Consider the following 27,439-nt stretch of genomic DNA (forward strand, 5'->3'; position numbering starts at 1 on the left):
TTCACCTGCATTTGTAACTTTACTGTCAGCAGAGAAACCACAAGTGTTTTATTTTACACTGTAAAAACTGTGATCAATTAGTCCTGACAGCACATAATTAGGTCATTGTAACTTATTAAACTAAGTTAATCAGATTCATACTAACTTTATAAGCTACGCAAGCTGTTTTAAGCCAGAATAACATAATATAAGTACAATGGACTCTTAAAATGTATTTGATTCAGCTTAAAAATGTAAGGCAAGCAGGATTTTTTTACAGTACACTGAAAAAAATGCTGTCAGCAAAGTTGTTGCAAACAATTTATTTGTGTTGAATTTAAAAAAACAAATTTAATTAAGTAATGTTCAACTTAATTTGTTTGTTTAAAATCAGCCCAAATCAATTGTTTACAACCCCTTAACTTAATTTTTTAGTAAATCTAAGAAATCCTTAAATATTCAGTGTATGCAAGTGCTTTTAATTTGTGTGTGTGTGTGTGCATGTTTTATTTTTATACTGCATATCTATGTGACTTCTGCATTTGAATATTACACTATTGTATAAATGTGTAGCCATTTTATCAGATCTTTTGTATCGGGAGTGTTCTGCAATAATAAAAATAAATAAATAAAAATTTTATATATATACACACAGCTTAAATCTAAATTATTTGCCCTCCTGTGAATTTATTTTTCAAATATTTCCCAAATGATGTTGAACAGAATCAGGAAATTTTCACAGTATGTCTGATAATATTTTTTCTTCTGGAGAAAGTCTTATTTGTTTTATTTCAGCTAGAATAAAAGCAGTTTTGAAATTTTTAAAAGCCATTTTAAGGTAAATATTATTAGCCCTCTTCAGGCATATTAGTTTTGGATTGTTTCTAGCCAAAATAAATAAATAAAACTTTCTCCAGAAGAAATAATATTACCTAGTTAAGGTACCTAGTTAAGCCTTTAAATGTCACTGTAAGCTGAATATTTAGAGAAATATCTAGTATCAAATATTATGTGCTGTCATCATGACAAAGAGAAATCAATTATTAAAACGATTATCATCATAAATGCATTGAAGAACATCTCTCTGGAAAAAATATACAGGGGCTGCTTATAATTCTGACTTCAACTGTATATATAAAAATATACAGTTAAATTGAGTGTTGTATTGCATTAAGGTTTGCGTTACGGCTGTGAGGGTGTGTAATTGCTGTGCTGACGTGCAGCAGTGATTAAACACTGTTGGATTAGAGCGTTTTCAGTCATTACAGGCTGTAAGAGCAGCAGAAGAGGGTTTGAGTGTCACCTCTATTAGACTGCAGTCCCGCAGGTCACTGTAATACATCACTGTAATTACACACACTCACACACACACGCCACAAAACCACTTCACTGATGCGCTAATGCTTTCTGGAGGGGATAATAGCAGAAGAGATCACTTCAACCTTAAAGTCTGTAGGAAATCTAATTGACTATTTACTTACTTAATTAGGGCTTCAGATTCATGTGATTCATTATTTTTTTATTAATGCAATCACTGTGATATTGATATACTTGAGCCTTTTGCATATTTTATACACGCCATATTTTGAATGCTGCTCATTTGTAATAGAGAAATAGGTTGTTTTAATGTAGTTGTGTGATCAATACATAAACATTTCATAATAAAAATTTTATATATTTTTTTCAACCGATAAATAAACATCTTTCATGGAAATTTCATCTTGATTTTATCTCTCCATGTTAAATTAAACATAAAAGCTTTTTAAATCCAGTTGTTCTTTCTTTGTCTGCATTTAATTTAATGAATTATTTTTTATATCATTCCCCAAAATACTTCATAATTTAAATCGTAAATCATTATAGTTCACATCACTAGGTTTTAATACATTTTTTTAGCAAATTATTCATCAATTCAAACAGTATGATTTTTAGTATGGTCAATTATTTTCTGATATGTTTTAATAAGCATCAAGAATGATGGCTCATCACTTTCAATTAAATATGTACATAAATAACACTGAATTCAATCATTTTTAATTCAGAAACATTATCAAACTGAAAAATAGATAAATAATATACACACGCACACACACACACACACACACACACACACACACAGTTGAAGTCAGAATTATTAGCCCCTTTTTGAATTTTTTTTCTTTTTTAAATATTTTCCAAATGATGTTTAACAGATTCAGGAAATGTTCACAGTATGTCTGATAATATTTTCTCTTCTAGAGAAAGTCTGATTTGTTTTATTTCGGCTACAATAGAAGCACTTTTTAATTTTTCAAACACCATTTTAAGGTCAATATTATTAGCCCCTTTAAGCTATATATTTCTGATAGTCTACAGAACAAACCATCATTATACAATAACTTGCCTAATTACCCTAACCTGCCTAGTTAACCCTAATTACCCTAGTGAAGCCTTTAAATGCCACTTAAATTTGTATAGAAGTGTCTTGAAGAATATCTAGTCTAATATTATTTACTGTCATCATGACAAAGATAAAATGAATCAGTTATTAGAGATGAGTTATTAACACTATTATGATTAGAAATGTGCTGAAGAAATCTGCTCTCTGTTAAACAGAAATTGGGGGAAAAATAAACAGAGGGGGCGAATAATTCTGACTTAATGTATGTATACACACACGCACGCACACACAATGTCATGATAACAAATGTTTTGGTTACATTATGAAACTATTTTAATCTGTTGATCAGGGTAATTATTTATTGTAATTACACAAAGTTTATCTTAATTTTAGCAAGTTGGATGCATGCTACCATGACATTATTTGTAGTTTGATACAACAAAAATGCTTAAGGCAACAACAATTTTTAAACAGTGCAAATTTTTATTTTTATGCAATTCAATATTTAATGTTTTATCTGATCTTTGACCTATATACAGTACACACACACATACAGTTTTACATATCAGTATGCAGCATAAAGCAACTCAACACTGCCACACTGCGTCCACAACCATCATTACATTCAACTCAACTCAAGTCTTTCTTTCTTTCTTTTTCGAGAGTTGAGCTCAATTTCTTTTTGCCTGCAACATAAATATCTAACAAAGCTTAAATACAATTTGTACAAACAATTAAAGTTACATTGTGCAACTTTAACTGTTTTAATCAGCTGATCAGGTTTCAACTTAATTTTTAAATTCTTGATTAAATATTTTTAGCAAGTTTGATGTAAGTTGAGAGGACTAGAAAAAGCTTATTTCACTCAACTACAGCATTTAAGGCAGCAAGATTTTTTTTTAGAGTTTATTTTCTCAACCGTATACAAATTAAATAATCTAATTTTTACACACATGCACGCACAGTAATTATTGTTACATATATAAAACACAAAAAAGACAACAAATGTTCTTATTTCAAGTTTTCAAACTTAATTTTTCAAGTTATAAAAATTTTACCTTAACATTTTAGCAAGTTTAACTGATTCAAGTTGAGATGACGAGTTAATTTTATTCAACTTAATTTAAGGCAGCACAATTTTTTACAGTGCACTTTTAATGTTTGTACAAATAAAACTTCAGTAAACTGAATGTTTCATCTAATTTTAACCTTCGGAGGAAACCCACGCCAACACAGGGAGAACATGCCAACTCCACACAGAAACGGCAACTGACAATAATAACAAATAATAACAATAGCGGTGGCGCAGTGGGTAGCGCTGTCACCTCACAGCAAGAAGGTCACTGGTTCGAGCCTCGGCTGGGCCAGTTGGTGTTTCTGTGTGGAGTTTGCATGTTCTCCCTGTGTTGTTGTGGGTTTCCTCCGGGGAACTACTGAACTAAATTAGTGTGTGTGTGTGTGTGTGAATGACTGTGTATGGATGCTTCCCAGTACTGGGTTGCAGCTGGAAGGGCATCCACTGCGTAAAACATATGCTGGATAAATTGGCAGTTCATTTCTGATAAATAAAGGGACAAAGTTGAAAAAAAAACAAACAACTGAATAATAATAATAAAACTAGAAAAACAACAACAAAAAAATCTACATTACATGTTTTGGTTTATGTTTTACAACTTTATTTTAAATCAATTAATCAGGTTTAAACAATTTTTTTTTCAAGTTATACATATAGTTTAACTTTTTAAATTTTTTTTAGCAAATCAGATGTATGCAAGTTGAGATGACTAGAAAAAAAAATGATGTCCTTACACAAAAATGTACGGCAGCAAGACTTTTTTTACAGTACACATTTGTAATTTCTGTACAAACAAAACGTCTGTACATGTAATGTTTCATCTCATTTTTAACCCCCCCCCCTCCCCACACACACACCCACACACACTTTTACAAGTCAGTATGCAGCATTGGCACTAAAGGCAACTCTCCTTCACTTTTCCACAACAATATTTACACCTAATCCTGTTTTGCTCGATTTCTTTGTGCACAAAACCTGCAACACAAACATCGAACAATTTTAAACAAAACAAAAACTATAAAACACAAAACTGACACCAGGAACACTCCAACATCAACACTGTGATACGAATACCAGGGCATTTTATAAGAGTCCGTGCGCAGGTGAGCAGCGCCTTGGTGTCTCATGACAAACTCTGTCCAGAAGAGGGCGCTGTCTAACGGCTTTAGCGGAGTGTCCTTATGCAGACTGGACAGTTTCTGCATGTTACTCCTGTAGGATGGATCAATAAGCACTTCCTGTAATGCATCTTTGAATATATTCCGGTTTATGGTTGCGATGTCTAAAACTTTAGCCACGCCTTTATGCTTCATTTTTAATAGGTTGTAATCCTGATCAAACACAAGCGGTAGGCCGACTATAGGAACGCCATGATAGATGGCTTCAAAAACGCCATTGGTTCCTCCGTGAGACACGAACACTCTAGTTTTGGGATGTCCCAGGAGATCATTCTGCGGGAGCCAGTTAACCAGTAGTGTATTGTTGCCCACATTGGCAGGTCTGTCTCCAGTGTATCTCCAGATTACTTTCTGGGGAAGTTCAGCAAAAGCAGCGACTATTTCATCAGCGATATCCATTGGAAGTTGAGCAACTAACGTTCCTAAGGACATAACGATGACGCCGTGCTCTTCAGAACTTTGTAGGAAATCCTCCAGATCCTTTGGAAGTGCTTTAGCAGGGCTGCAATGAAATCCGCCAATGTAGATGACGTTAGGCATAGTCGGCCGAGGAAAGTCAAAAACAAAATCGGCTCTCATAAGCCAAATATCGGCAGCCTGAAATAGCTCAAAGTAGTCCAAACCAGGACCGAATAATCGGTTGCACAAAGCACTATAATGAGGACCAACTGTTCGCCTGTAAAGGAAAAGCCGAACGGCGGAAAACAGCACGTTATATATTCTCTGCGGGAAACTCATGCTATCGGTTAGCTGCGAAAGCGGGAAGGGAACGTAAGACGGAGGAGATGGCGCTATCGCGAAATGCGCTTCTCCATGCACAGTCCACTGGACGTTAAAAACCAAAGGTAGATGTAAATAATGTGCGAGGACCACACCTCCTCCGTTCGCCGGATCCGTCAGCATTATATCGAAGTTCGCCTCTTTGATCTGTTTCATGATCGCGGGCTCCTTCTCAACAATATGGATCACCATCTCACAAATCTTTCTGTGCATTTCTGAAAACTTCTCCTTGAGCTCCATGTCCAGCTTGAAGCGGGTCCAGCGCTGCTCTCGCCTGATCTGCAGCTGTCTAAATATGAAGCTGTGGTAAAACTGGTCATCTCCACCTAGTAAAAACGGTACATTTATTGAGTCATAATGAGGTGATGTTTCTGGGATGTACCAGCTGTCGAGGGCCCGGATCACGGAGATCTGATGACCCCTATGGTGAAGCTCCCCGATCAAAGTGTTCAGGTTCAGCCAGTGACTGCCTTCATGAGGAAACACCAGGATTTTCCCACAATGCACCGGGAGGGTCAGGCTTAGAACGACGATTTGGACCACAAAGATAATATCCATCACAAACACATTTCTGAAAGACATAAACAAACAAATCGTTAATGTTCGTTTATCAGAGAAGCACGTCTCTAATGCAAGTCTGTGGAGTCCAGTGTGTTTTAAGGAAACTGCCCACTGATATGGTAACTTATTACCAGGTCAAACTACAGTTTCCTAATAATTAACATTTTGACAAGTGTGTTTTTGTGCTGGTTATGGCCTGTAGCAAATAAATCAATGACAACAAAACCAACAGCATTTGGGCAGGTCCTCGTATTGCAGAGAGCAGGACTGCACAATATGGTTTCAGCATTGATATCGCAATGTGTGCATCCACAATAGGCACATTGCAGGATATGAACTACATTGCAGGATATGAACTACATTGCAGGATATGCAATGTAGTTCAAAACGGAATAAAAGTAGGATTCTGTAGCGATTTACCCTGCTGTTTCTCCCTTCCTCTGCATGTATCTTTCCTCTAATGTTACCATCGCTAAACTCTAATGTTGTTTTTTTTTTTTTTTTTGCTTTTTTTAGGCGCTTAGGGTGCTTTCACACCGGTGAATTGATTCAGTTGTTCCGAAACAGAGATTACAATTGTTACATTGTTGCTCTTTGCTCTTGGAGCGGTTCGCTTTCACACTGCAAAGTTTCTAAAAGGACCAAAAGAGCTAAAACAAGTCACGTGCGAGTAAACTCTCCTCACATTGGTCAGAGTGTCAGGGTTTACTTTGCAGTGTCTCGCTCAGCTGTCAGGAGAGGTGGTGGTTTGGTGGTGATTGACAGGGTGCACACGCGACGTGTCTGAGGAGAGATGCGGTGGGGAGGGGTGAGAAGGGTGCGTGACGATGCCTATTTGAGGACCGGGAGGGAGACGTGAGATTACCGGGAGATCATCACTCGTTTGCGGGCATCCGGAGACTCGCGAAACTTCCTGCCCTACTCATAATTCTATTACATAATTCTATAATAAATCCTATTACATATCCATAAAACACTGTGATATAACCGCACTCGGATCGGATCGCTTTCTCACTGCAATCCAACTGCTCCAGGGTTCGTTTCAATCTAGCCGAGACCACCTCATTCAAGCGATCTCGGAGCGATTACTTTGGCGCAGAACAGAGCGCGATTGCCCTGTTCACATATGCCAAACGAACCGCGCTAACTGGGCAAACGAGACACGTTCCGAAACAAGTGTAGGTGTAAAAGCACCCTAAAACTCTGCTGGCATCAGTGCTTGAGAGAGGCAGAGTGCATTCACAAGTTCCACAAGATTTGAATTGCGATATTTGACAGTTTCTAGGGAGCCTCTCAGTGTTCAAGTACGGAAATGGAACAACCACAATGCAAATACATGCTTTTCTTGCTTTGCTTTATCTCATTTATAGTCCAAATATCAACAAATTAATTGTACTTGATTTAAGATTGATCAAAATTAAGAGTTTTTCCTTAAAACAAATCAAATTATCTGCCAATGTGGTAAGTAAAATAATGGTTTTCACTTTGAAACATAGATATTTGGACAAGGGACAAGACAAAAATGGAGAAAAAACTTTTCCCCCCCCATAAATTGTATATAAATTTCATATAATACAGCAGTTAAATACAATTCTCTAGCTCCAGGTAAACTATAATTCAGGCTTATTGCATATCCTGGAATGTGACTATTGCTAATGCAAATATTGCAATATTGATGCCAATATGGTGCAGCCTACCTGCTAATGTACTTTCAACCAGATCTAAGAACAAATGCATTAACCTTGTCTTGACAATTAAACTTTAACATGTTATAAAATAAATCAGTTACACATAAAATACGTCAGAGCTAGAGCCACTTCTGTTAAACTTCATCTAGACTGCAGTCAAAACACACAGGCTTAGGTCTAGAAAACCACAACCTCATTTCACAATTACTTTTGCAATCTGACTTCCAGAAAAGAAAAAAACACCCTGTCCCTTCCTGATAAACACATTTTAGCCCACAATCTCCAGCCTGCATGAAAATCTGCTCATAAAAAACACACTACTAATGGATTGTGGAAAGCAGAGAGAGAATTAAGCAGGAAGTCAAAGCTCTGCACCCTGAATTATCCTGTTTCAGATGTGTGTTTGGTCCTGAAGTACTTGATTAACTCTCCCATGAAGGATTGCAAAACAGAACAAGATGTTCCTGACAGTGAATCTCTGTCAGACTAAATGTCTTCTTTAAAATGGCCTTTCATAGGTCACAATGAACTTGACAATAAACTCTTTTTAAGGTCATTGCAAACCCAGGATTGTGTCAGACTTGAAAGCATGCATACTTTAATTACTATGCTAAGTATGCAATATATGGCAGTAAAACAGTCATTACTTGATATAAGAGGCCTACTCTACCACAATGGAATTCATGTAATAAAAGAAAAACTAAAATGAAATCAATTTATATAAATAAAATATGATTTAATACAAACGTTTAATAAAATATCATATTTTATTCTTACATAAAGATTATTAAATGAAATTAAACTAAAAAATTGGCAAAAATAGAAGTTTAAAAAAACAATAATAAAAGAATAAATAATAACAAAAACCTATAAATAATGAAATGCATAGTCATTTAATATAATTCATTAATTATAATAAAGATAATATTACACTAGACCACTTATCAGGGCTGCCAATATTGAGAGGACAAATTACTGTAAATTGCAATGTTATTATGCCGGCAACTAGTTTCTGCAACTCTCACATAGACTTTATACTGCTCAGTGAGCACCGTCATTCAGAAGAGATATCCCAGGATGTCCTTCGAAAATGAGTAGGGGTTTAACCCCGGCATCCTGGCCAAATTTGGCCAATGGCCAATCCTGCCCTGCTAACCATACCCATATCATAACTGGTCTCATCATTATGTCTCTCGACCACTCAGCTGTTGCAATATGCCGTCGTGTCATCCAGGTAGATGCTGCACACTGGTGGTGGATGAGGATATCCCCCCCATTGTGTAAAAGTGCTTTGAGTGTCTAGAAAAGTGCTATAGAAATGTAAGGAATTATTATTATTTTTATTATTATTATTATATTGCAATAGGCGACGCAGTGGCGCAGTAGGTAGTGCTGTCGCCTCACAGCAAGAAGGTCACTGGATCGAGCCTCGGCTCAGTTGGCGTTTCAGTGTGGAGTTTGCATGTTCTCCCTGCATTCGCGTGGGTTTCCTCCGGGTGCTCCGGTTTCCCCCACAGTCCAAACACATGCGGTACAGGTGAATTGGGTAGGCTAAATTGCCCGTAGAGTATGAGTGTGTGTGTGTGTAAAAACGTGCCGGATAAGTTGGCGGTTCATTCCGCTGTGGTGACCCCGGATTAATAAGGGGACTAAGCTGACAAGAAAATGAATGAATGAATGATATTGCAATATGAAATCCATGTCACCAGATGGCTTGAATAACCTGAATATATGCAAAGAATTATGCAATGTTTTAGAAAAATTGCTGTGATTTTGTAGGGGAGAGCATCTGTGAAAAACATAATTGACCAGACAAACACAAAAAAAGATACAACAATTTAATGAAATGTGCACATTTTAATCGGTTTTTAATCATTTTTAGTATTATTACCTTCTGGTCGATGCTACAGAGCACTGTGCACCAAAACAGCCTGAAACAGAAACTTCCCTCAGGGAATCCATCTCATGAACACTTGATGATAGTATTTGTGAAACTATGTGCACCTTTTTGACTGTGTATTAGTCCATCTGTGCCTTCATGTGTGTAATGTGTATTTCCTTGCGTATTTAATGCCTTTCACATATTTATTGTCTTTTTTATATTTGTCTTCAACACTGCTTTCACGTTTTCACTTTTCACGTTTTCACATCAACAGTGTTGTTTTGTTTCATTGTATTTTGCACTGTCTGGAGCCAGCAGCTAAGATTTTTACTCATCATAGTACACATGCTGCTGCTGATGCAAGAATAAAAGTGATTTGAACAAACATCACTACTTTTTATACACATATACACTTATTTAACAGGATACTTCATATGCCAATTTGCACATGACAGATGCATACATACCGTTGCATTAATATACCTGCACATACACTAGTCAGTTTGTATATTTGCATTCAGTATTTACTTCTGTTTTTAAAATGTATTTATTATCTGTTTTCTGTCCCATCTCTGCACTGTAGAAGCTGTCACCAAAACACATTCTTTGCATATGTGAACATATCTGGCAATAAAGCTCTTTCTGATTTCTTATACTTGTTTCTTTTATTTTTGTTTATGTGCAGCACTTTGAATAACCATCGTTTACGAAATGTGCAACAGAAATAAACTTGCCTTGCCTTTCTATATCTCTGGGAAGTCATAATGGTAGTCAGACACGACAAGGATAATTGAATAATCAAATAAATTAAAATTAATACTCCACAGTAAATTAACACTTTACGGTTTTAACCATAAAAAATCAATTGCAATCTTATATACTTTCTTGTGCACATTTTTTCTTACAAAAAAGCTTTATAATTTTACCGGCCACTTTATTAGGTACACCTGTTTAACTGTTTATTAACGCAAATTTCTAATCAGCCAATCACATGGCAGCAGCTCAATGCATTTAGGCATGTAGAATGAGCATCAGAATGGGAAAGAAAGGGGATTTAAGTGACTTTGATCGTGGCATGGTTGTTGCTGCCAGACGGGCTGCTCTGAGTATTTCAGAAACTGCTGATCTACTGGGATTTTCACTCACAACCATCTCTAGGGTTTATAGAGAATGCTCCGACAAAGGAAATATCCAGTGAGTGGCAGTTCTGTGGGCGCAAATGAGGTCAGAGGAGAATGGCCAGACTGGTTCCAGCTGATATAAAAGGCAAGAGTAACTCAAATAAGCACTCGCTACAACCGAGGTCTGCAGAAGAGCATCTCTGAACACACAACACGTCCAACCTTGAGGCGGATGGGCTACAGCAGCAGAAGACCACACCGGGTGCCGCTCCTGTCAGCTAAGAACTTTCTGCTGACACATTCGGATGCTCGGCTCAGAATTTGGCATCAACAACATGAAAGCATGGATCCATCCTGCCTTGTATCAGTGGTTCAGGCTGGTGGTGGTGGTGTAATAGTGTGGGGGAGATTCTTGGCACAGTTTGGGTTCATTCAAACCAATGGAACACTGTGTCAATGACACAGCCTACCTGAGTACTGATGCTGACCTTGTCCATCCCTATATGAGCACAGTATCTCCATCTTCTGATGGCTACTTCCAGCAGGATAACACCATGTCATAAAGCTCAATCATCTCAGACTGGTTTCTTGAACATGACGATGAGTTCACTGTACTCAAATGGCCTCCACAGTCACCAGAGCTCAATCCAATAGAGCAGCTCTGGGATGTGGTGGAACGGGAGGTTGGCATCATGGATGTGCAGCTGACAAATCTGCAGCAACTGTGTGATGCTATCATGTCAATATGGAGCAAAATCTCTGAGGAATATTTGCAGTACCATGTTAAATCTATGCCATGAAGGATTAAGGCAGTTCTGGTGGCAAAAGGGGGTCCAACCCGGTACAAGTAAGGTGTACCTAATAAAGTGGCCAGTGAGCGTATATTTCTAGTAAGCCTTAATGGCAGGACAGATATTGAACAATCAAATTGAAAAGCAACCTTTGACAAACCTAAGCTATATATGTATATATATATATATGAGCAATTCCAGCGTTATGGATGTGACATTTGCAGTGAAAACTCAAAACATGAATTCATATAGAAAGTATACGTTAACATTATATCGAAAAATCTGTTTATATTTTTCAAAACAACTCGCCACAGAGTTATGGGATCAGAAAAATATCAATCTGTAAACCCTTTTTATATTTTAAATGAGAAAAATGTACATGCGTTATGGATGTGACAAAAAAAGTCTGCGAGTTTACTGTCTACAACAGACTTTGTAGAAATTCTTTCAGTTAAACTGCACAACACAAAAGAAACAATGCTAATCAACATATATAAGTCGCCTCACTATATAATTAAAATTATTGATTTTATTTTATTTGACATTTTTGCAGGTATGTGGAAAAAGTGTCGTTATGGATGTGACACTTTTCTGTTATGGATGTGACAGCTGTGAAATTGCCACTTGTGTGATTTTGGCAAATTAAATATAATAGTTTGAAACACTGACAGATACATTTATGAGTATTTTTAGAGTGCTGTAAAACACTTGCTTACACAAAAAATGTAGAAATGGTTACTCTATTTTGGTGAAAACTTAATAATTTTTCATGGCAAAGTTGACATTTGCATGGAATTGCTCATATATATATATATATATATATATATATATATATATATATATATATATATATATATATATATATATATATATATACACACACACACACACACACACATACACACTGTTTTATGTACCTTTAAACTCATAAAAACCATGCGATTTTCAAACGTTAGCGCAACAGTGGTTAACATTTGAAATGCTGAATCGACATATTGTATAGCCATAACACTTATTTGTCTAGGGTTTGCATGGTGTTTTTGCTCGAGGTAAACAACTATACACGAGGGTGACAGTTCAGTTCTGTTCAGAGAAAAGTGTAATGTACTTCCGGAAGCGAAGAAATACTCATCTCACTTTCAGTGAAACAAAAGTCTTTCTTCCTGGAGGAAAAACACGGAACAGAGTGTTCAACTGTACACAGCTAATAAATATACACTGACATTAACAGTCCACACAAACAAACAAACGACTGGTTAGCTAACAAAGCGGAGCTCATTTCTGACGACACGATAAACGTTTGACGAATTTTAACTGCATGTGCATGTCCACAATTGAATGTGTGTCATAGCTGTTGTGATTTCTAATAAATGAAATAAAAAGACTTACATGTATTCGAGCAAGGGGACGGTGTAGCAGCGAGCTCGTGAAACGCGCTTCTTGTTTGGGTGGGAGGGGGCGTCGCTCATGAATATTAATTACTGTAAATTCAAGATGATTGGACACTTTCTTGAAGCGTCAACGCCAGCGTCGTTACTATTCATAGGGGTTTATTATTATTATTATTTTTGAACAAATAAGTACTTTTTTTTCAGTAGCCTAACTTAAGCCACTGTCCAAAATATCTAGTTACTATCATCATCATCATTATTATTAATTAGAACAATTACAGTCATGTTGAGATACAAAAGTCTGCCATGTCAGCTTTAAAACGTGAATATGTTTGTTTATACATTAGTTTCAACTGATTTAACTTTTTATGATGAGTTCTAATCCGCATGATTTGACCAGGAACACACTAGCCATATCCTACTACTAGACCATTTTTGCAGTAAGCGCAGTGGGATGAATTTTTTTATTTTTTTCACAAAAACAATACAAATGTATACATATTTGTATTAAACAACATCAAAATTTTTCTGAAAAAAATTTCAAACAAGATCAACTTATATATGTGTATAAACATGGTGTATATGTACTAAGAGAGCAAGAGATGATTCTCTTACACAGTTAGATTAAACTGTTTTGCTTCACTGTTGCTTCATAATCGTGTCAGAAAACATACATTTATTGTTTAAAATAGAGTAATAAAAAGTGTGACAGCTGTGTGTGTGTAGAGAGAGAGAGACAGAGGGAGAATTGAATTTTCAACACGCCTTTAATACAATTTTAAAAAATATCATACAATCAAATGTTACACATAAAAATCAACTTGTACTTTTCTAGTGTCATAAATTGCTTATGGATTTTTTGCTTAACCCAAAGGTTTAATCTGAAAATTTAATCACTGACAAAAAAAACACAAATTAAAGTTCCCAAACAGAGAGAGAGAGACAGAGAGAGAGAGAGAGAGAGAGAGAGAGAGAGAGAGAGAGAGAGAGAGAGAGAGAGAGAGAGAGAGAGAGAGAGAGAGATGTTATATTATAATGTTAACATTCAATGAATCAGCTTGATTTTGTACATTCATGGCTGTTTAGTTAACTGTTCTTTATTAATTCTCAACAATAAGAGGACTGATGATTAAACTTAATGCAGTATAATTCCCGACAGTTTCACAGAATCACTAGGATGGATCACTCGGAATCATCAGGAGGTCTTTGTAGGTTTTCATCTCTCTGTGCAAAAAGGCAAAAATAAAGATGTGATGTTACTGTATAGTCATTGCACATGTGTTTTCATTTTAGAAAAACAATAAATCAGTTGTTGGAAAAACAGGACAGATATTTTTAGATGATGAAAAAAACATGCACACAATCAGCATAGTCATACAGAGAGCTTTTGACTCATGTTACAGATTTACAACAAGAGTAATGTTCTCTGTGAATGTCACTGACATTATTTTAATTAGGTCAGGTGTGTAAACTCTAATGGCTAACGGACAGACGGCTGCTTCTCACTCAGGGCTGTTTATGCTAATGAGGGAGAGATGGGCACTAGTGGGCGGGGCTTTTCCCCTCTGATGACACGTACAAAGGGAGAATGTCAATCAAAGTGTTTCTGTTTTAACCAAGTCTTATTAGAACAAATACAATTCATTCATGTTTACCATTAGAGGCTGGATATATTCACACACTGACTGCTGACACACAACTGTGTTTAAACCCCTTATAAAACGGATTAAAATCTGCCTTAAAATAAACAAACAGGAAAACAGATATGCCAAAGATTTGATAATGACATTTTGAACCACTTTAATACACAAGATATGGGGGTTTGAAAGAAAGTGATTGTAATAAATGTTTTGCTGTACCTGTTGTCAAAGTTGTAGGTTTTCTAATTGAAGATCCTGTATCCCTTGTTGCAGTTCTTCAATTTCATTATCATGGTTATTATTATTAGCATTCTCCAGATTGGCATCCTCCAGATTGTTCCCTACCATTTCATTTCCAGTATTATTAGCAAGCTGCAGATTGTTCCAAAAGTCGTCACAGAATCTTTCTAATACCTTCCTATTACCAGAGAGATTCATTGCATGCCGAGCGGGAAGTTTAACAGCGTGTTTGAAGGTCCACTGAGAAGAGATGCCATGATAGTCCTCTTTAAGTAGTCTGATCCACCAGTAGTCATTCTTGGGTCGGAAGAGCAGGACATGGAGTAAATTGTTACAATAAATTTTGAAAAGAACATCTTGGTTTTGGATCAGCTGTGCTTCTCTGTGGGCTTTTGTCCTTTGTACACCTTCACCATACATGTCTATGACCATACCTGCAGGGACTACTGCTGGTCCTGCCATTTCTAGTCAGTACTGCTCTGTGATAGTTGGAAAGTTTCTAGGGTTTGTAAGGATGAGATTTCACCACGAGGTGTTAACCTGCTCGTAGCAGCACCTCATCCTTATATACCCTGGTGATTGTGCAAGCCAAATACTAAAACGATGGAAACTATTGTTCAGTCGGCACATATTTGATTCAGTGCCAAGATGAAAACCTCCAAACTGGTTTGTCCACTAGATCATACAAACTACCTTAACACAAGCCAAATCAAATTCATTTAGCATACATATCGTGTAAACTACAGTATCCGCATTTCAGAGTATTTTAAATTGTGCCTTGAACTGCAGCTCATCAAATACATTAGTTTATTCTGGAGTCAAATAAAACAAAACCCGTAAAGCATGTAGCCGCCGGTCCTACGCCACCCAACCCGCTCCGAGCTGGTATCGAACCGGCGACCTTCCGCATGGGAGTCAGGTGCTCTACCCTTTTTTTTTTCTTTTTTTTTTATTGAAATAATTTCAATTACAATCTTGTACAGTAAATCATAATAAAACAGACATTAAAAGATCATTTCATATTCAAAACATTAAAACTGTGGTATTTTCCAGTTCATTTCTTTAAAAACTTGACATGCTTTGTCCGTTAGAAATTTGTGCAGTTCACTCAAAATGTTCTCATTTTTATACATCATTTTTATTATACATAGGTTTACTATTTTCTTATTTTCATGTTTCCTATTCCATCCCAACATCACTACTCTGCTCCATTCTGTTTCATTACCAAGGAGGCTAGACCATGGCCTCTAGTGTCTGTCGCTAGAGCACCTTTAGAGGTCAGAGGAGTGAGGTTTACCTGCACAGCACTTACTAGCTGGCCTCCGTTACACATGTGTGGAATGAAATGTCACGTCTCCAAGAACCAAGAACACAAAACTGGATGTAAAAGCTAGTATAATCTAATCTACACATTTTCTATAGATACTTAACTATACGCATAACCTAAGACAGACTATACAAGTGCTTTTACATGAGACTGAACAATAGTGTGCAAGATATTGCGCAAAAGAGGTATTTAAGGGTGAAGAAAACAAGTAGTACAACATGACTTGTGGTGCATTCACAAGTAAACACTGACATAGCGTACATAGGAGTGTCTGCACACAAGATTTCAGAGAAGAGCAGAATCACATCTGAACTGCGGGAAATGATGAGGTGTGTATGTACAGCGTAAAACAAAACCTAAAGCTCATGGCCAAATGACTGCAGGTACAAGTCATTCACTGAGCACACACTTTATACAATCTGAACTACTATTGAGCAGGGCCAGACAGAATCTGCAGACATTGTTTCGCAAATTTTATGGAGAATTTTGTTTGAAAAATATATGCAGAGTGATTTTGGGAGTACAGTAACTATAAGAACGTGAAACATGAAACATTCATTTATTAATTTTCTTGTCAGCTTAGTCCCTTTAATAATTCGCGGTCGCCACAGCGGAATGAACCGCCAACTTATCCAGTAAGTTTTTAAGTAGCAGATGCCCTTCCAGCCGCAACCCATCTCTGGGAAACACACACATTCACACACACAATTTAGCCTACCCAATTCACCTGTACCGCATGTCTTTGGGCTGTGGGGGAAACCGGAGCACCCGGAGGAAACCCACGCCAACAAGAACAGAGGTTGTTTGAGGAATGAACAAAAATGAAAGTACAATTTAAATACAACATGTTCAGCACAAACCCTTACTTAACGTTCTTTGAAAGCAATGTTTAAACTATTTTAACATGATCTCGTGATTATTGAGTATTACCCGAAGCAGACAGGAATCGGGGATGAAGTTTAAAGAGAATTTTAAAAGAGAATTGCTCATTGTTCATTCATTTTCCTTCAGCTTAGTCTCTATTGCAGTGGTCGCCACAGCGGAATGAACCAACAATTATTCCAGCATATGTTTTACACAGCGGATGCTCTTCCAGCTGCAATCCAGTACTGGGAAACACCCATACAAACTCATTCACACTCACTATTGCCAATTTAGTTAATCAATTCCCCTATACCACATTGAAGGATTCGGATTTCTGCCTTCCAGTCCATCTTATCATGGACCAACATTTATCCTTTTCATCATCCTGTTTCTCAGTATTTAACTGTGAATTGATTTTAATGAATGAATAAGTTAACACATTGCTTAATATAAGAATGTTCAGTGCATTTGCCTGTCTCTTTATACCTTTTTTTCAGGAGCCAGCAAACTAGGTCAGAGGTCATGGAGACCTTGAGTGGAACTGATGGCTGAGGACTGGAAGCAGCTGTTTCTATTGTTATTTCTAGGAGTTAATACTGTCTAAAATGTCTAAAGTGATTTTGCTATAGTTTTACGGTTAAATCTTTTAAAGTGATTCGACTTTTTATTCAAGATAGACTTTGTGTAGTAAGAATATAACTGCCTGAATGTAGATTATATCAGTTTTTAACCAGTTTCGATAAAGACGGCTGACAGTACACTCAGCCTTGGATAAGAAACAGATTATACTTTAAGTGTGTGTGTTCTATCGGATTGTTGATCCGTTTCACAGGTCTGGAGTCAGCTCTAATCAGTCTAAGGGATGTCTGACGTTTATGCTTAAGATATTGTTCAGAATATACGCACAAACCCCACGTGGAAATGTTCCTAGTCTATCTGTGTTTTAACCAATCAGGTTAGGACTGGTTAATGCTAGCTACTCATCATTTAAAGTTACCATAACGTCTTCTTCTGTACCCTCATTCTCCTGATCACGGGTCTGTTTAAAGATGGTGTGTATGGAAAATGCCTCAATAAAGATGCCTCCTCTCCTCTTTCTCTCGCGTTTGCTAAATCCACTTGTCCACTTTTTGATCTATGACAGATATATTGTTACACTAAAGTCCGCTCAGTTTAGTGCGGGTTATTACAAAACTGACGTTTCCGCACTTGACCAATTACAGCATTCTGTTTAGTTAAAGAAAGAAAGGCAATTTAAATATAATAATAAAATTAATATGTGATCGCGATTTTTTTGCTCAGAGGAAATACAGTTGTCTGAGCAATATAGTTTTTGAAGAGAGGGAGGCGCGGTAGGCGCCTATAATAAGGCTAAACTTTATTAAATACCCACGAGACACTTGTGACTTTATATCACATTTGCATTATTTAAAAAAAATGTTTTTCCTGTTAAATATAAATATATTTCCAATCTGATATGTAATGGGGAGAAAAAAAAGTAGCACGAGTTCAACTGATGGTGGATTCAAACCGATGTTATGATTAATCGCGTCAAAAGATGATGCCGTGTGCCTAACAAGGTGCGCCACTGCAGCTGTATTATTTCACTGCTCTTTACTCATCTTGTCTCTATCAATCAGGCATCGATGGGCGTAAAGCCTGAATAGCTTAGTCCAACTAGATGCGCTATTTGCAATTAGCCTAAAAAGACACTCCGAAATTGTCTTTTTTTCTCCCCCCTCGCAGGGGCCCCTAGTGCGCACGGGCCCCTGGGCCTGTGCCCATAAGGCCCATTGGTTAATCCGGCCCTGCATATCGTGTAAACTACAGTATCCGCATTTCAGAGTATTTTAAATTGTGCCTTGAACTGCAGCTCATCAAATACATTAGTTTATTCTGGAGTCAAATAAAACATATATATATATATATATATATATATATATATATATATATATATATATATATATATATATATATATATATATACATATACATATATATACATATATATATATATATATATATATATATATATATATATATATATATATATATATATATATATATACATATATACATATATATATATATATATATATATATATATATTTTTTTTTTTTTTTTTTTTTAATTTTTAACAAAATTGCCCTTTTTATTTTTATTATTATTTTATCTTATTTTAGTTAATCTTTATTGTCTATTTATTTGTTTATGTATTTCTTTCCTCGCATGAGAATGCATTTTTTTATTCTATTCTTTTTAAAATATATATATTTATTTGAACGTCGGGATGGGGCGGGAGTTCTTTGATTGGTATTTGGTTACTAATACAGTATGAATGTATCACATTTTTCTGAAACAATAAAAATGTTAAAAAAAACCAAACAAACAAAAAAAAAAAAACATCAACTGCACATTGTTACTTTTGACACAGTCAATAGGGACAAAAGTAACACGCCTGGGTCAAAAGTAACAATGTTAGATACATTTACTACCTCACTCTTGTTTATGTTAAACATATCTGACTATGACCTTGTTAATAATCACTGCATGTCACGACATATTAATATTGTTTCTTCTGGAGAAAGTCTTATTGGTTTTATTTCGGCAAGAATAAAAGCAGTTTTTAATTTTTTTATAAGCCATTTTAAGGACATGATTATTAGCCCCTTTAAGCTGTATATTTTTTCTCGATTGTCTACTGAGCAAACCACTGTTATGCAATGACTTAACTAATTAGCCTAACCTGCCTTAACCTAATAAACCTGGTTAAGCATTTAAATGTCACTTTAAGCTGTATAGAAGGTCTTGAAGAATATCTAGTCTGATATTATTTACTGTCATCATGGCAAAGATAAAATAAATTAGTTATTAGAGATGAGTTATTAACACTAATTTGATTAGAATTGTGTTGAAAACATCTCTTCATTAGACAGAAATATACAGGGGGCTAATAATTCAGGAGGGCTAATAATTCTGACTTCAACTGTATTCCTAAAGCACTAAACGCCCTTCAGGCGATGCAGTGGTGCAGTAGGTAGTGCTGTCACCTCACAACAAGAAGGTCGCTGGTTCGAGCCTCAGTTGGGTTAGTTGGTGTTTCTGTGTGGAGTTTGCAGGTTCTCCCTGCCTTCGCGTGGGTTTCCTCCGGGTGCTCCGGTTTCCCCCACAGTCCAAACACATGCGGTACAGATGAATTGGATATAGGCTAAATTGTCCGTAGTGTTTGAAAGTGAATGAGTGTGTGTGGATGTTTCCCAGAGATGGGTTGCGGCTGAAAGAGCATCCGCTGTATAAAAATGTGCTGAATAAGTTGGTGGTTCATTCCGGTGTGGCGACCTTGGATTAATAAAGGGACTAAGCTGAAAAGAAAATAAACGTATGAATGAATGACTAAACACCCTTCACTGTTGACTAGAAAACGAAAGCTGTTTATGGAAAGTAAAACTGATCACACCCTGAAAATGCTGTTTTACATGTTTACAGTAGACTATGCAAACAGGAACAGCGAGAATCTGAAGAATGAGGAGAGTTAATTCTGTTCTCTTAATTTTATATTGTAATGGTTGAGGTTTATTTCTGAATATGATCAAGTAAGTATAAGTATTGTTCATTATCAGTAAATACATTAATGAAACCTTATTGTAAAGTGACCAAATATACAGTTGAAATCAGAATTGTTCGCCCCCTATTAATTTTCTTTTCTTTTTTAAATATTTCCCAAATGATGTTTAACAGAGCGAGGAAATTTTCACAGTATGTCTGCTAATATTTTTTTCCACTGAAAAAAGCATTATTTGTTTTATTTCGGCTAGAGTAAAAGCAGCTTTTGATTTTTAAAAAGCATTTTAAGGTCAATTTTATTAGTCCCTTTAAACAATATTTTTCCCGATAGTCTACAAAACAAACCATCATTATTTAATAACTTGCCTAATTACTTTAACCTGCCTAGTTAACCTAATTAGCCTAGTTAAGCCTTTAAATGTCACTTTAAGCTGTATAGAAGTGTCTTGAAGAATTTTTTGTTTTATTTTGGCTAGAATAAAAGCAGTTTTTACATTTTTTAAACAGCATTTTAGGGACAATATTATTAGCCCCTTTAAGCTGTATATTTTTTCAATAGTCTACAGAACAAACCATCATTATACAATAACTTGCCTAATTACCCTAACCTGCCTAGTTAACCTAATTAACATAGTGAAGCCTTTAAATGTGACTTTAAGCTGTATAGAAGTGTCTTGAAGAATATCTAGTAAAATATTATTTACAGTCATGATGGTAAAGGTAAAATAAATCCATTATTAGAGATGAGTTATTAAAACTATTATGTTTAGAAATGTGTTGAAAAAAATCTGCTCTCTGTTAAACAGAAATTGGGGAAAAAATAAACAAGCGGTCTAATAATTCAAGGGGGCTAATAATTCTGACTTCAACTGTATTTCCCAAATGATGTTTAACGGAGCAAGTAAATTTTCACAGTATGTCTGATCATATTTTTTTCCACTGAATAAAGCCTTATTTGTTTTATTTCGGCTAGAGTAAAAGCAGCTTTTGATTTTTTAAAAAGCATTTTAAGGTCAATTTTATTAGTCCCTTTAAACAATATTTTTCCCGATAGTCTACAAAACAAACCATCATTATTTAATAACTTGCCTAATTACTTTAACCTGCCTAGTTAACCTAATTACCCTAGTGAAGCCTTTAAATGTCACTTTAAGCTGAATACTAGTGTCTTGAAGAATATCTAGTCTAATATTATTTACTGTCATCATGACAAAGATAAAATAAATCAGTTATTAGAGATGAGTTATTAAAACTATTATTATTAGAAATGTGCAGGAAAAAAAAATCTCTCCATTTAGGAAGGCTAATAATTCTGACTTCAACTGTATTCCTAAAGCACTAAACACCCTTCACTATAAGAAACAAAAGACAATAAATGAATGAATGACTAAACACCCTTCACTATTAACTAAGAAACGAAAGTTGTTTAAGGAAAGTAAAACTAATCACAACCTGAAAATGCTGTTTTACACGTTTACAGTAGACTATGCAAACAGGAACAGCGAGAATCTGAAGAATGAGGAGAGTTAATTCTGTTCTCTTAATTTTATATCGTAATGGTTGAGGTTTATTTCTGAATATGATCAAGTAAGTATAAGTATTGTTCATTATCAGTAAATACATTAATGAAACCTTATTGTAAAGTGACCAAATATACAGTTGAAATCAGAATTATTCGCCCCCTATTAATTTTCTTTTCTTTTTTAAATATTTCCCAAATGATGTTTAACAGAGCGAGGAAATTTTCACAGTGTGACTGATAATATTTTTTTCCACTGAAGAAAGCATTATTTGTTTTATTTCGGCTAGAGTAAAAGCAGCTTTTGATTTCAGCGAAGAAATACTCATCTCACTTTCAGTGAAACAAAAGTCTTTCTTCCTGGAGGAAAAACACGGAACAGAGTGTTCAACTGTACACAGCTAATAAATACACACTGACATTAACAGTCCACACAAACAAAGCGGAGCTCATTTCTGACGACACGATAAACGTTTGACGAATTTTAACTGCATGTGCATGTCCACAATTGAATGTGTGTCATAGCTGTTGTTTTTCTTATTTTTTAGAATTTCTAATAAATGAAATAAAAAGACTTACATGTATTCGAGCAAGGGGACGGTGTAGCAGCGAGCTCGTGAAACGCGCTTCTTGTTTGGGTGGGAGGGGGCGTCGCTCATGAATATTAATTACTGTAAATTCAAGATGATTGGACACTTTCTTGAAGCGTCGACGCCAGCGTCGTTACTATTCATAGGGGTTTATTATTATTATTATTTTTGAACAAATAAGTACTTTTTTTTCAGAAGCCTAACTTAAGCCACTGTCCAAAATATCTAGTTACTATCATCATCATCATTATTATTATTATTATTATTATTATTATTATTAGAACAATTACAGTCATGTTGACATACAACAGTCTGCCATGTCGGCTTTAAAACGTGAATATGGTTATTTATACATTAGTTTCCACTGATTTAACTTTTTATGATGAGTTCTAATCCGCATGATTTGACCAGGAACACACTAGCCATATCCTACTACTTGACCATTTTCGCAGTAAGCGCATTGGAATGAATTGTTTTATTTATTTCACAAAAACAATATAAATGTATACATATTTGTATTTAACAACATCAAAATTTTCAAAAAAAAATCAAACAAGATCAACTTATATATGTGTATAAATATGGTGTATGTGTACTAAGAGAGTAAGAGATGATTCTCTTACACAGTTAGATTAAAACATTTTTTTCACAAGTATTTTGCTTCACTGTTGCTTCATAATCGTGTCAGAAAACATACATTTATTGTTTAAAATGGAGTAATAAAAAGTGTGACAGCTGTGTGTGTGTAGAGAGAGAGAGAGGGAGAATTGAATTTCCAACAAGCCTTTAATACAATTTTTAAAAATATTATACAATCAAATGTTACACATAAAAATCAACTTGTACTTTTCTAGTGTCACAAATTGCTTATTGATTTTTTGCTTAACCCAAAAGAAAGTTTAATCACTGACAAAAAACCACAAATTAAAGTTCCCAAACTGAGAGAGAGAGACAGAGAGAGAGAGAGACAGAGAGAGAGAGAGAGAGAGAGAGAGATGTTATATTATAATGTTAACATTCAATAAATCAGCTTGATTTTGTACATTCATGGCTGTTTAGTTAACTGTTCTTTATTAATTCTCAACAATAAGAGGACTGATGATTAAACTTAATGCAGTATAATTCCCGACAGTTTCACAGAATCACTAGGATGGATCACTCGGAATCATCAGGAGGTCTTTGTAGGTTTTCATCTCTCTGTGCAAAAAGGCAAAAATAAAGATGTGATGTTACTGTATAGTCATTGCACATGTGTTTTCATTTTAGAAAAACAATAAATCAGTTGTTGGAAAAACAGAACAGATATTTTTAGATGATGATAAAAACATGCACACAATCAGCATAGTCATACAGAGAGCTTTTGACTCATGTTACAGATTTACAACAAGAGTAATGTTCTCTGTGAATGTCACTGACATTATTTTAATTAGGTCAGGTGTATTAACTCTAATGGTTAATGGACAGACGGCTGCTTCTCACTCAGGGCTGTTTATGCTAATGAGGGAGAGATGGGCACTAGTGGGCGGGGCTTTTCCCCTCTGATGACACGTACAAAGGGAGAATGTCAATCAAAGTGTTTCATTCATCAAGTCTGATTAGAACAAATACAATTCATTCATGTTTACCATTAGAGGCTGGATATATTCACACACTGACTGCTGACACACAACTGTGTTTAAACCCCTTATAAAACGGATTAAAATCTGCCTTAAAATAAACAAACAGGAAAACAGATATGCCAAAGATTTGATAATGACAATTTGAACCACTTTAATACACAAGATATGGGGGTTTGAAAGAAAGTGATTGTAATAAATGTTTTGCTGTACCTGCTGTCGAAGTTGTGTGTTTTCTAATTCAAGTTCCCGTATCCTTTGTTGCAGTTCTTCAATTTCATTATCATGGTTATTATTATTAGCATTCTCCAGATTGGCATCCTCCAGATTGTTCCCTACCATTTCATTTTCAGCATTATTAGCACGCTGCAGATTGTTCCTAAAGTTGTCACAGAATCTTTCTAATTCCTCCCTATTACCAGAGAGATTCATCGTATGCCCAATGGGCTCTTCAACAGTGTGTTGGAAGGTGATGTCTTGATATTCCTCTTGAAGTAGTCTTCTCCAAAAGATGTTAGCCGTGGGTCTAAAGAGCAGGATATGCAGTAAACCTTCACGATAAATTCTGAAAAGAACATTTGGGTTGTTGTTGAGCTGCATGTCTCTGTGGGTTTTTGTCTTTGGGTCATTTTCTCCATACATGTCTCTGACCACTTCACCTTCCACTGCTGCAGGGATTTCAACTTCTGTTGCTGGTCTTGCCATTTTAGTCAGTACTGCTCTGTGATAGTTGGAAAGTTTCTTAGGGTTTGTAAGGACGAGATTTCACCACGAGGTGTTAACCTGCTCGTAGCAGCACCTCATCCTTATATACCCTGGTGATTGTGCAAGCCAAATACTGAAACGATGAAAACTATTGTTCAGTCGGCACATATTTGATTCAGCGCCAAGATGAAAACCTCCAGACTGGTTTGTCCACTAGATCATACAAACTACCTTAACACAAGCCAAATCAAATTCATTTAGCATACATATTGTGTAAACTACAGTATCCGCATTTCAGAGTATTTTAAATTGTGCCTTGAACTGCAGCTCATCAAATACATTAGTTTATTCTGGAGTCAAATAAAACAAAACCCGTGAAGCATGTAGAGTTCATCATCTTCAAGTCAAATTGAGCTTTACTGTAATTTCACTACGTGTGTAACCCCGCCGGTCCTACGCCACCCAACCCGCTCCGAGCTGGTATCGAACCGGCGACCTTCCGCATGGGAGTCGGGTGCTCAACCCCTTTTTTTTTCTTTTTTTTTTATTGAAATAATTTCAATTACAATCTTATACAGTAAATCATAACAAAACAGACATTAAAAGATCATTTCGTATTCAAAACATTAAAACTGTGGTATTTTCCAGTTCATTTCTTTAAAAACTTGACATGCTTTGTCCGTTAGAAATTTGTGCAGTTCACTCAAAATGTTCTCATTTTTATACATCATTTTTATTATCCATAGGTTTACTATTTTCTTATTTTCATTTTTCCTATTCCATCCCAACATCACTACTCTGCTCCATTCTGTTTCATTACCAAGGAGGCTAGACCATGGCCTCTAGTGTCTGTCGCTAGAGCACCTTTAGAGGTCAGAGGAGTGAGGTTTACCTGCACAGCACACACTAGCTGGCCTCCGTTACACATGTGTGGAATGAAATGTCACGTCTCCAAGAACCAAGAACACAATACTGGATGTAAAAGCTAGTATAATCTAATCTACACATATACTATAGATACTTAACTATACGCATAACCTAAGACAGACTATACAAGTGCTTTTACATGAGACTGAACAATAGTGTGCAAGATATTGCGCAAAAGAGGTATTTAAGGGTGAAGAAAACAAGTAGTACAACATGACTTGTGGTGCATTCACAAGTAAACACTGACATAGCGTACATAGGAGTGTCTGCACACAAGATTTCAGAGAAGAGCAGAATCACATCTGATCTGCGGGAAATGATGAGGTGTGTATGTACAGCGTAAAACAAAACCTAAAGCTCATGGCCAAATGACTGCAGGTACAAGTCATTCACTGAGCACACACTTTATACAATCTGAACTACTATTGAGCAGGGCCAGACAGAATCTGCAGACATTGTTTCGCAAATTTTATGGAGAATTTTGTTTGAGAAATATATGCAGAGTGATTTTGGGAGTACAGTAACTATAAGAACATGAAACACGAAACATTAATTTATTAATTTTCTTGTCGGCTTAGTCCCTTTATTAATTCGGGGTCGCCACAGCGGAATGAACCGCCAACTTATCCAGCAAGTTTTTAAGCAGCAGATGCCCTTCCAGCCGCAACCCATCTCTGGGAAACACACACATTCACACACAATTTAGCCTACCAAATTCACCTGTACCGCATGTCTTTGGGCTGTGGGGGAAACCGGAGCACCCGGAGGAAACCCACGCCAACAAGAACAGATGTTGTTTGAGGAATGAACAAAAATGAAAGTACAATTTAAATACAACATGTTCAGCACAAACCCTTACTTAACGTTCTTTGAAAGCAATGTTTAAACTATTTTAACATGATCTCGTGATTATTGAGTATTACCCAAAGCAGACAGGAATCGGGGACGAAGTTTAAAGAGAATTTTAAAAGAGAATTGCTCATTGTTCATTCATTTTCCTTCAGCTTAGTCTCTATTTCAGTGGTCGCCACAGCGGAATGAACCAACAATTATTCCAGCATATGTTTTACACAGCGGATGCTCTTCCAGCTGCAATCCAGTACTGGGAAACACCCATACAAACTCATTCACACACACTATTGCCAATTTAGTTAATCAATTCCCCTATACCACATTGAAGGATTCGGATTTCTGCTTTCCAGTCCATCTTATCATGGACCAACGTTTATCCTTTTCATCATCCTGTTTCTCAGTATTTAACTGTGGATTGATTTTAATTAATGAATAAGTTAACACATTGCTTAATATAAGAATGTTCAGTGCATTTGCCTGTCTCTTTATAACTATTTTCAGGAGCCACCAAACTAGGTCAGAGGTCATGGAGACCTTGAGTGGAACTGATGGCTGAGGACTGGAAGCAACTGTTTCTATTGTTATTTCTAGGAGTTAATACTGTCTAAAATGTCTAAAGTGATTTTGCTGTAGTTTTACGGTTAAATCTTTTAAAGCGATTCTACTTTTTATTCAAGATAGACTTTGTGTAGTAAGAATATAACTGCCTGAATGTAGATTATATCAGTTTTTAACCAGTTTCGATAAAGACGGCTGACAGTACACTCAG

The 27,439-nt window shown here is 35.9% G+C and overlaps 1 protein-coding gene across 1 annotated transcript; it reads right to left on the reverse strand.

The window, feature by feature from the left end:
* Positions 1–4,323: 4,323 nt before the first annotated feature.
* On the reverse strand, positions 4,324–12,866 carry ugt5f1 (UDP glucuronosyltransferase 5 family, polypeptide F1). The gene is given in 2 exon segments (NM_001177500.1): positions 4,324–5,963; positions 12,825–12,866. A coding segment is annotated over 1 exon segment (1,578 nt). The 5' UTR covers positions 5,951–5,963; positions 12,825–12,866; the 3' UTR covers positions 4,324–4,372.
* Positions 12,867–27,439: the final 14,573 nt, after the last annotated feature.

The sequence above is a fragment of the Danio rerio genome, chromosome 18, assembly GCF_049306965.1.
Source record: "Danio rerio strain Tuebingen ecotype United States chromosome 18, GRCz12tu, whole genome shotgun sequence".
Classification (NCBI taxonomy): Eukaryota; Metazoa; Chordata; class Actinopteri; order Cypriniformes; family Danionidae; genus Danio; species Danio rerio.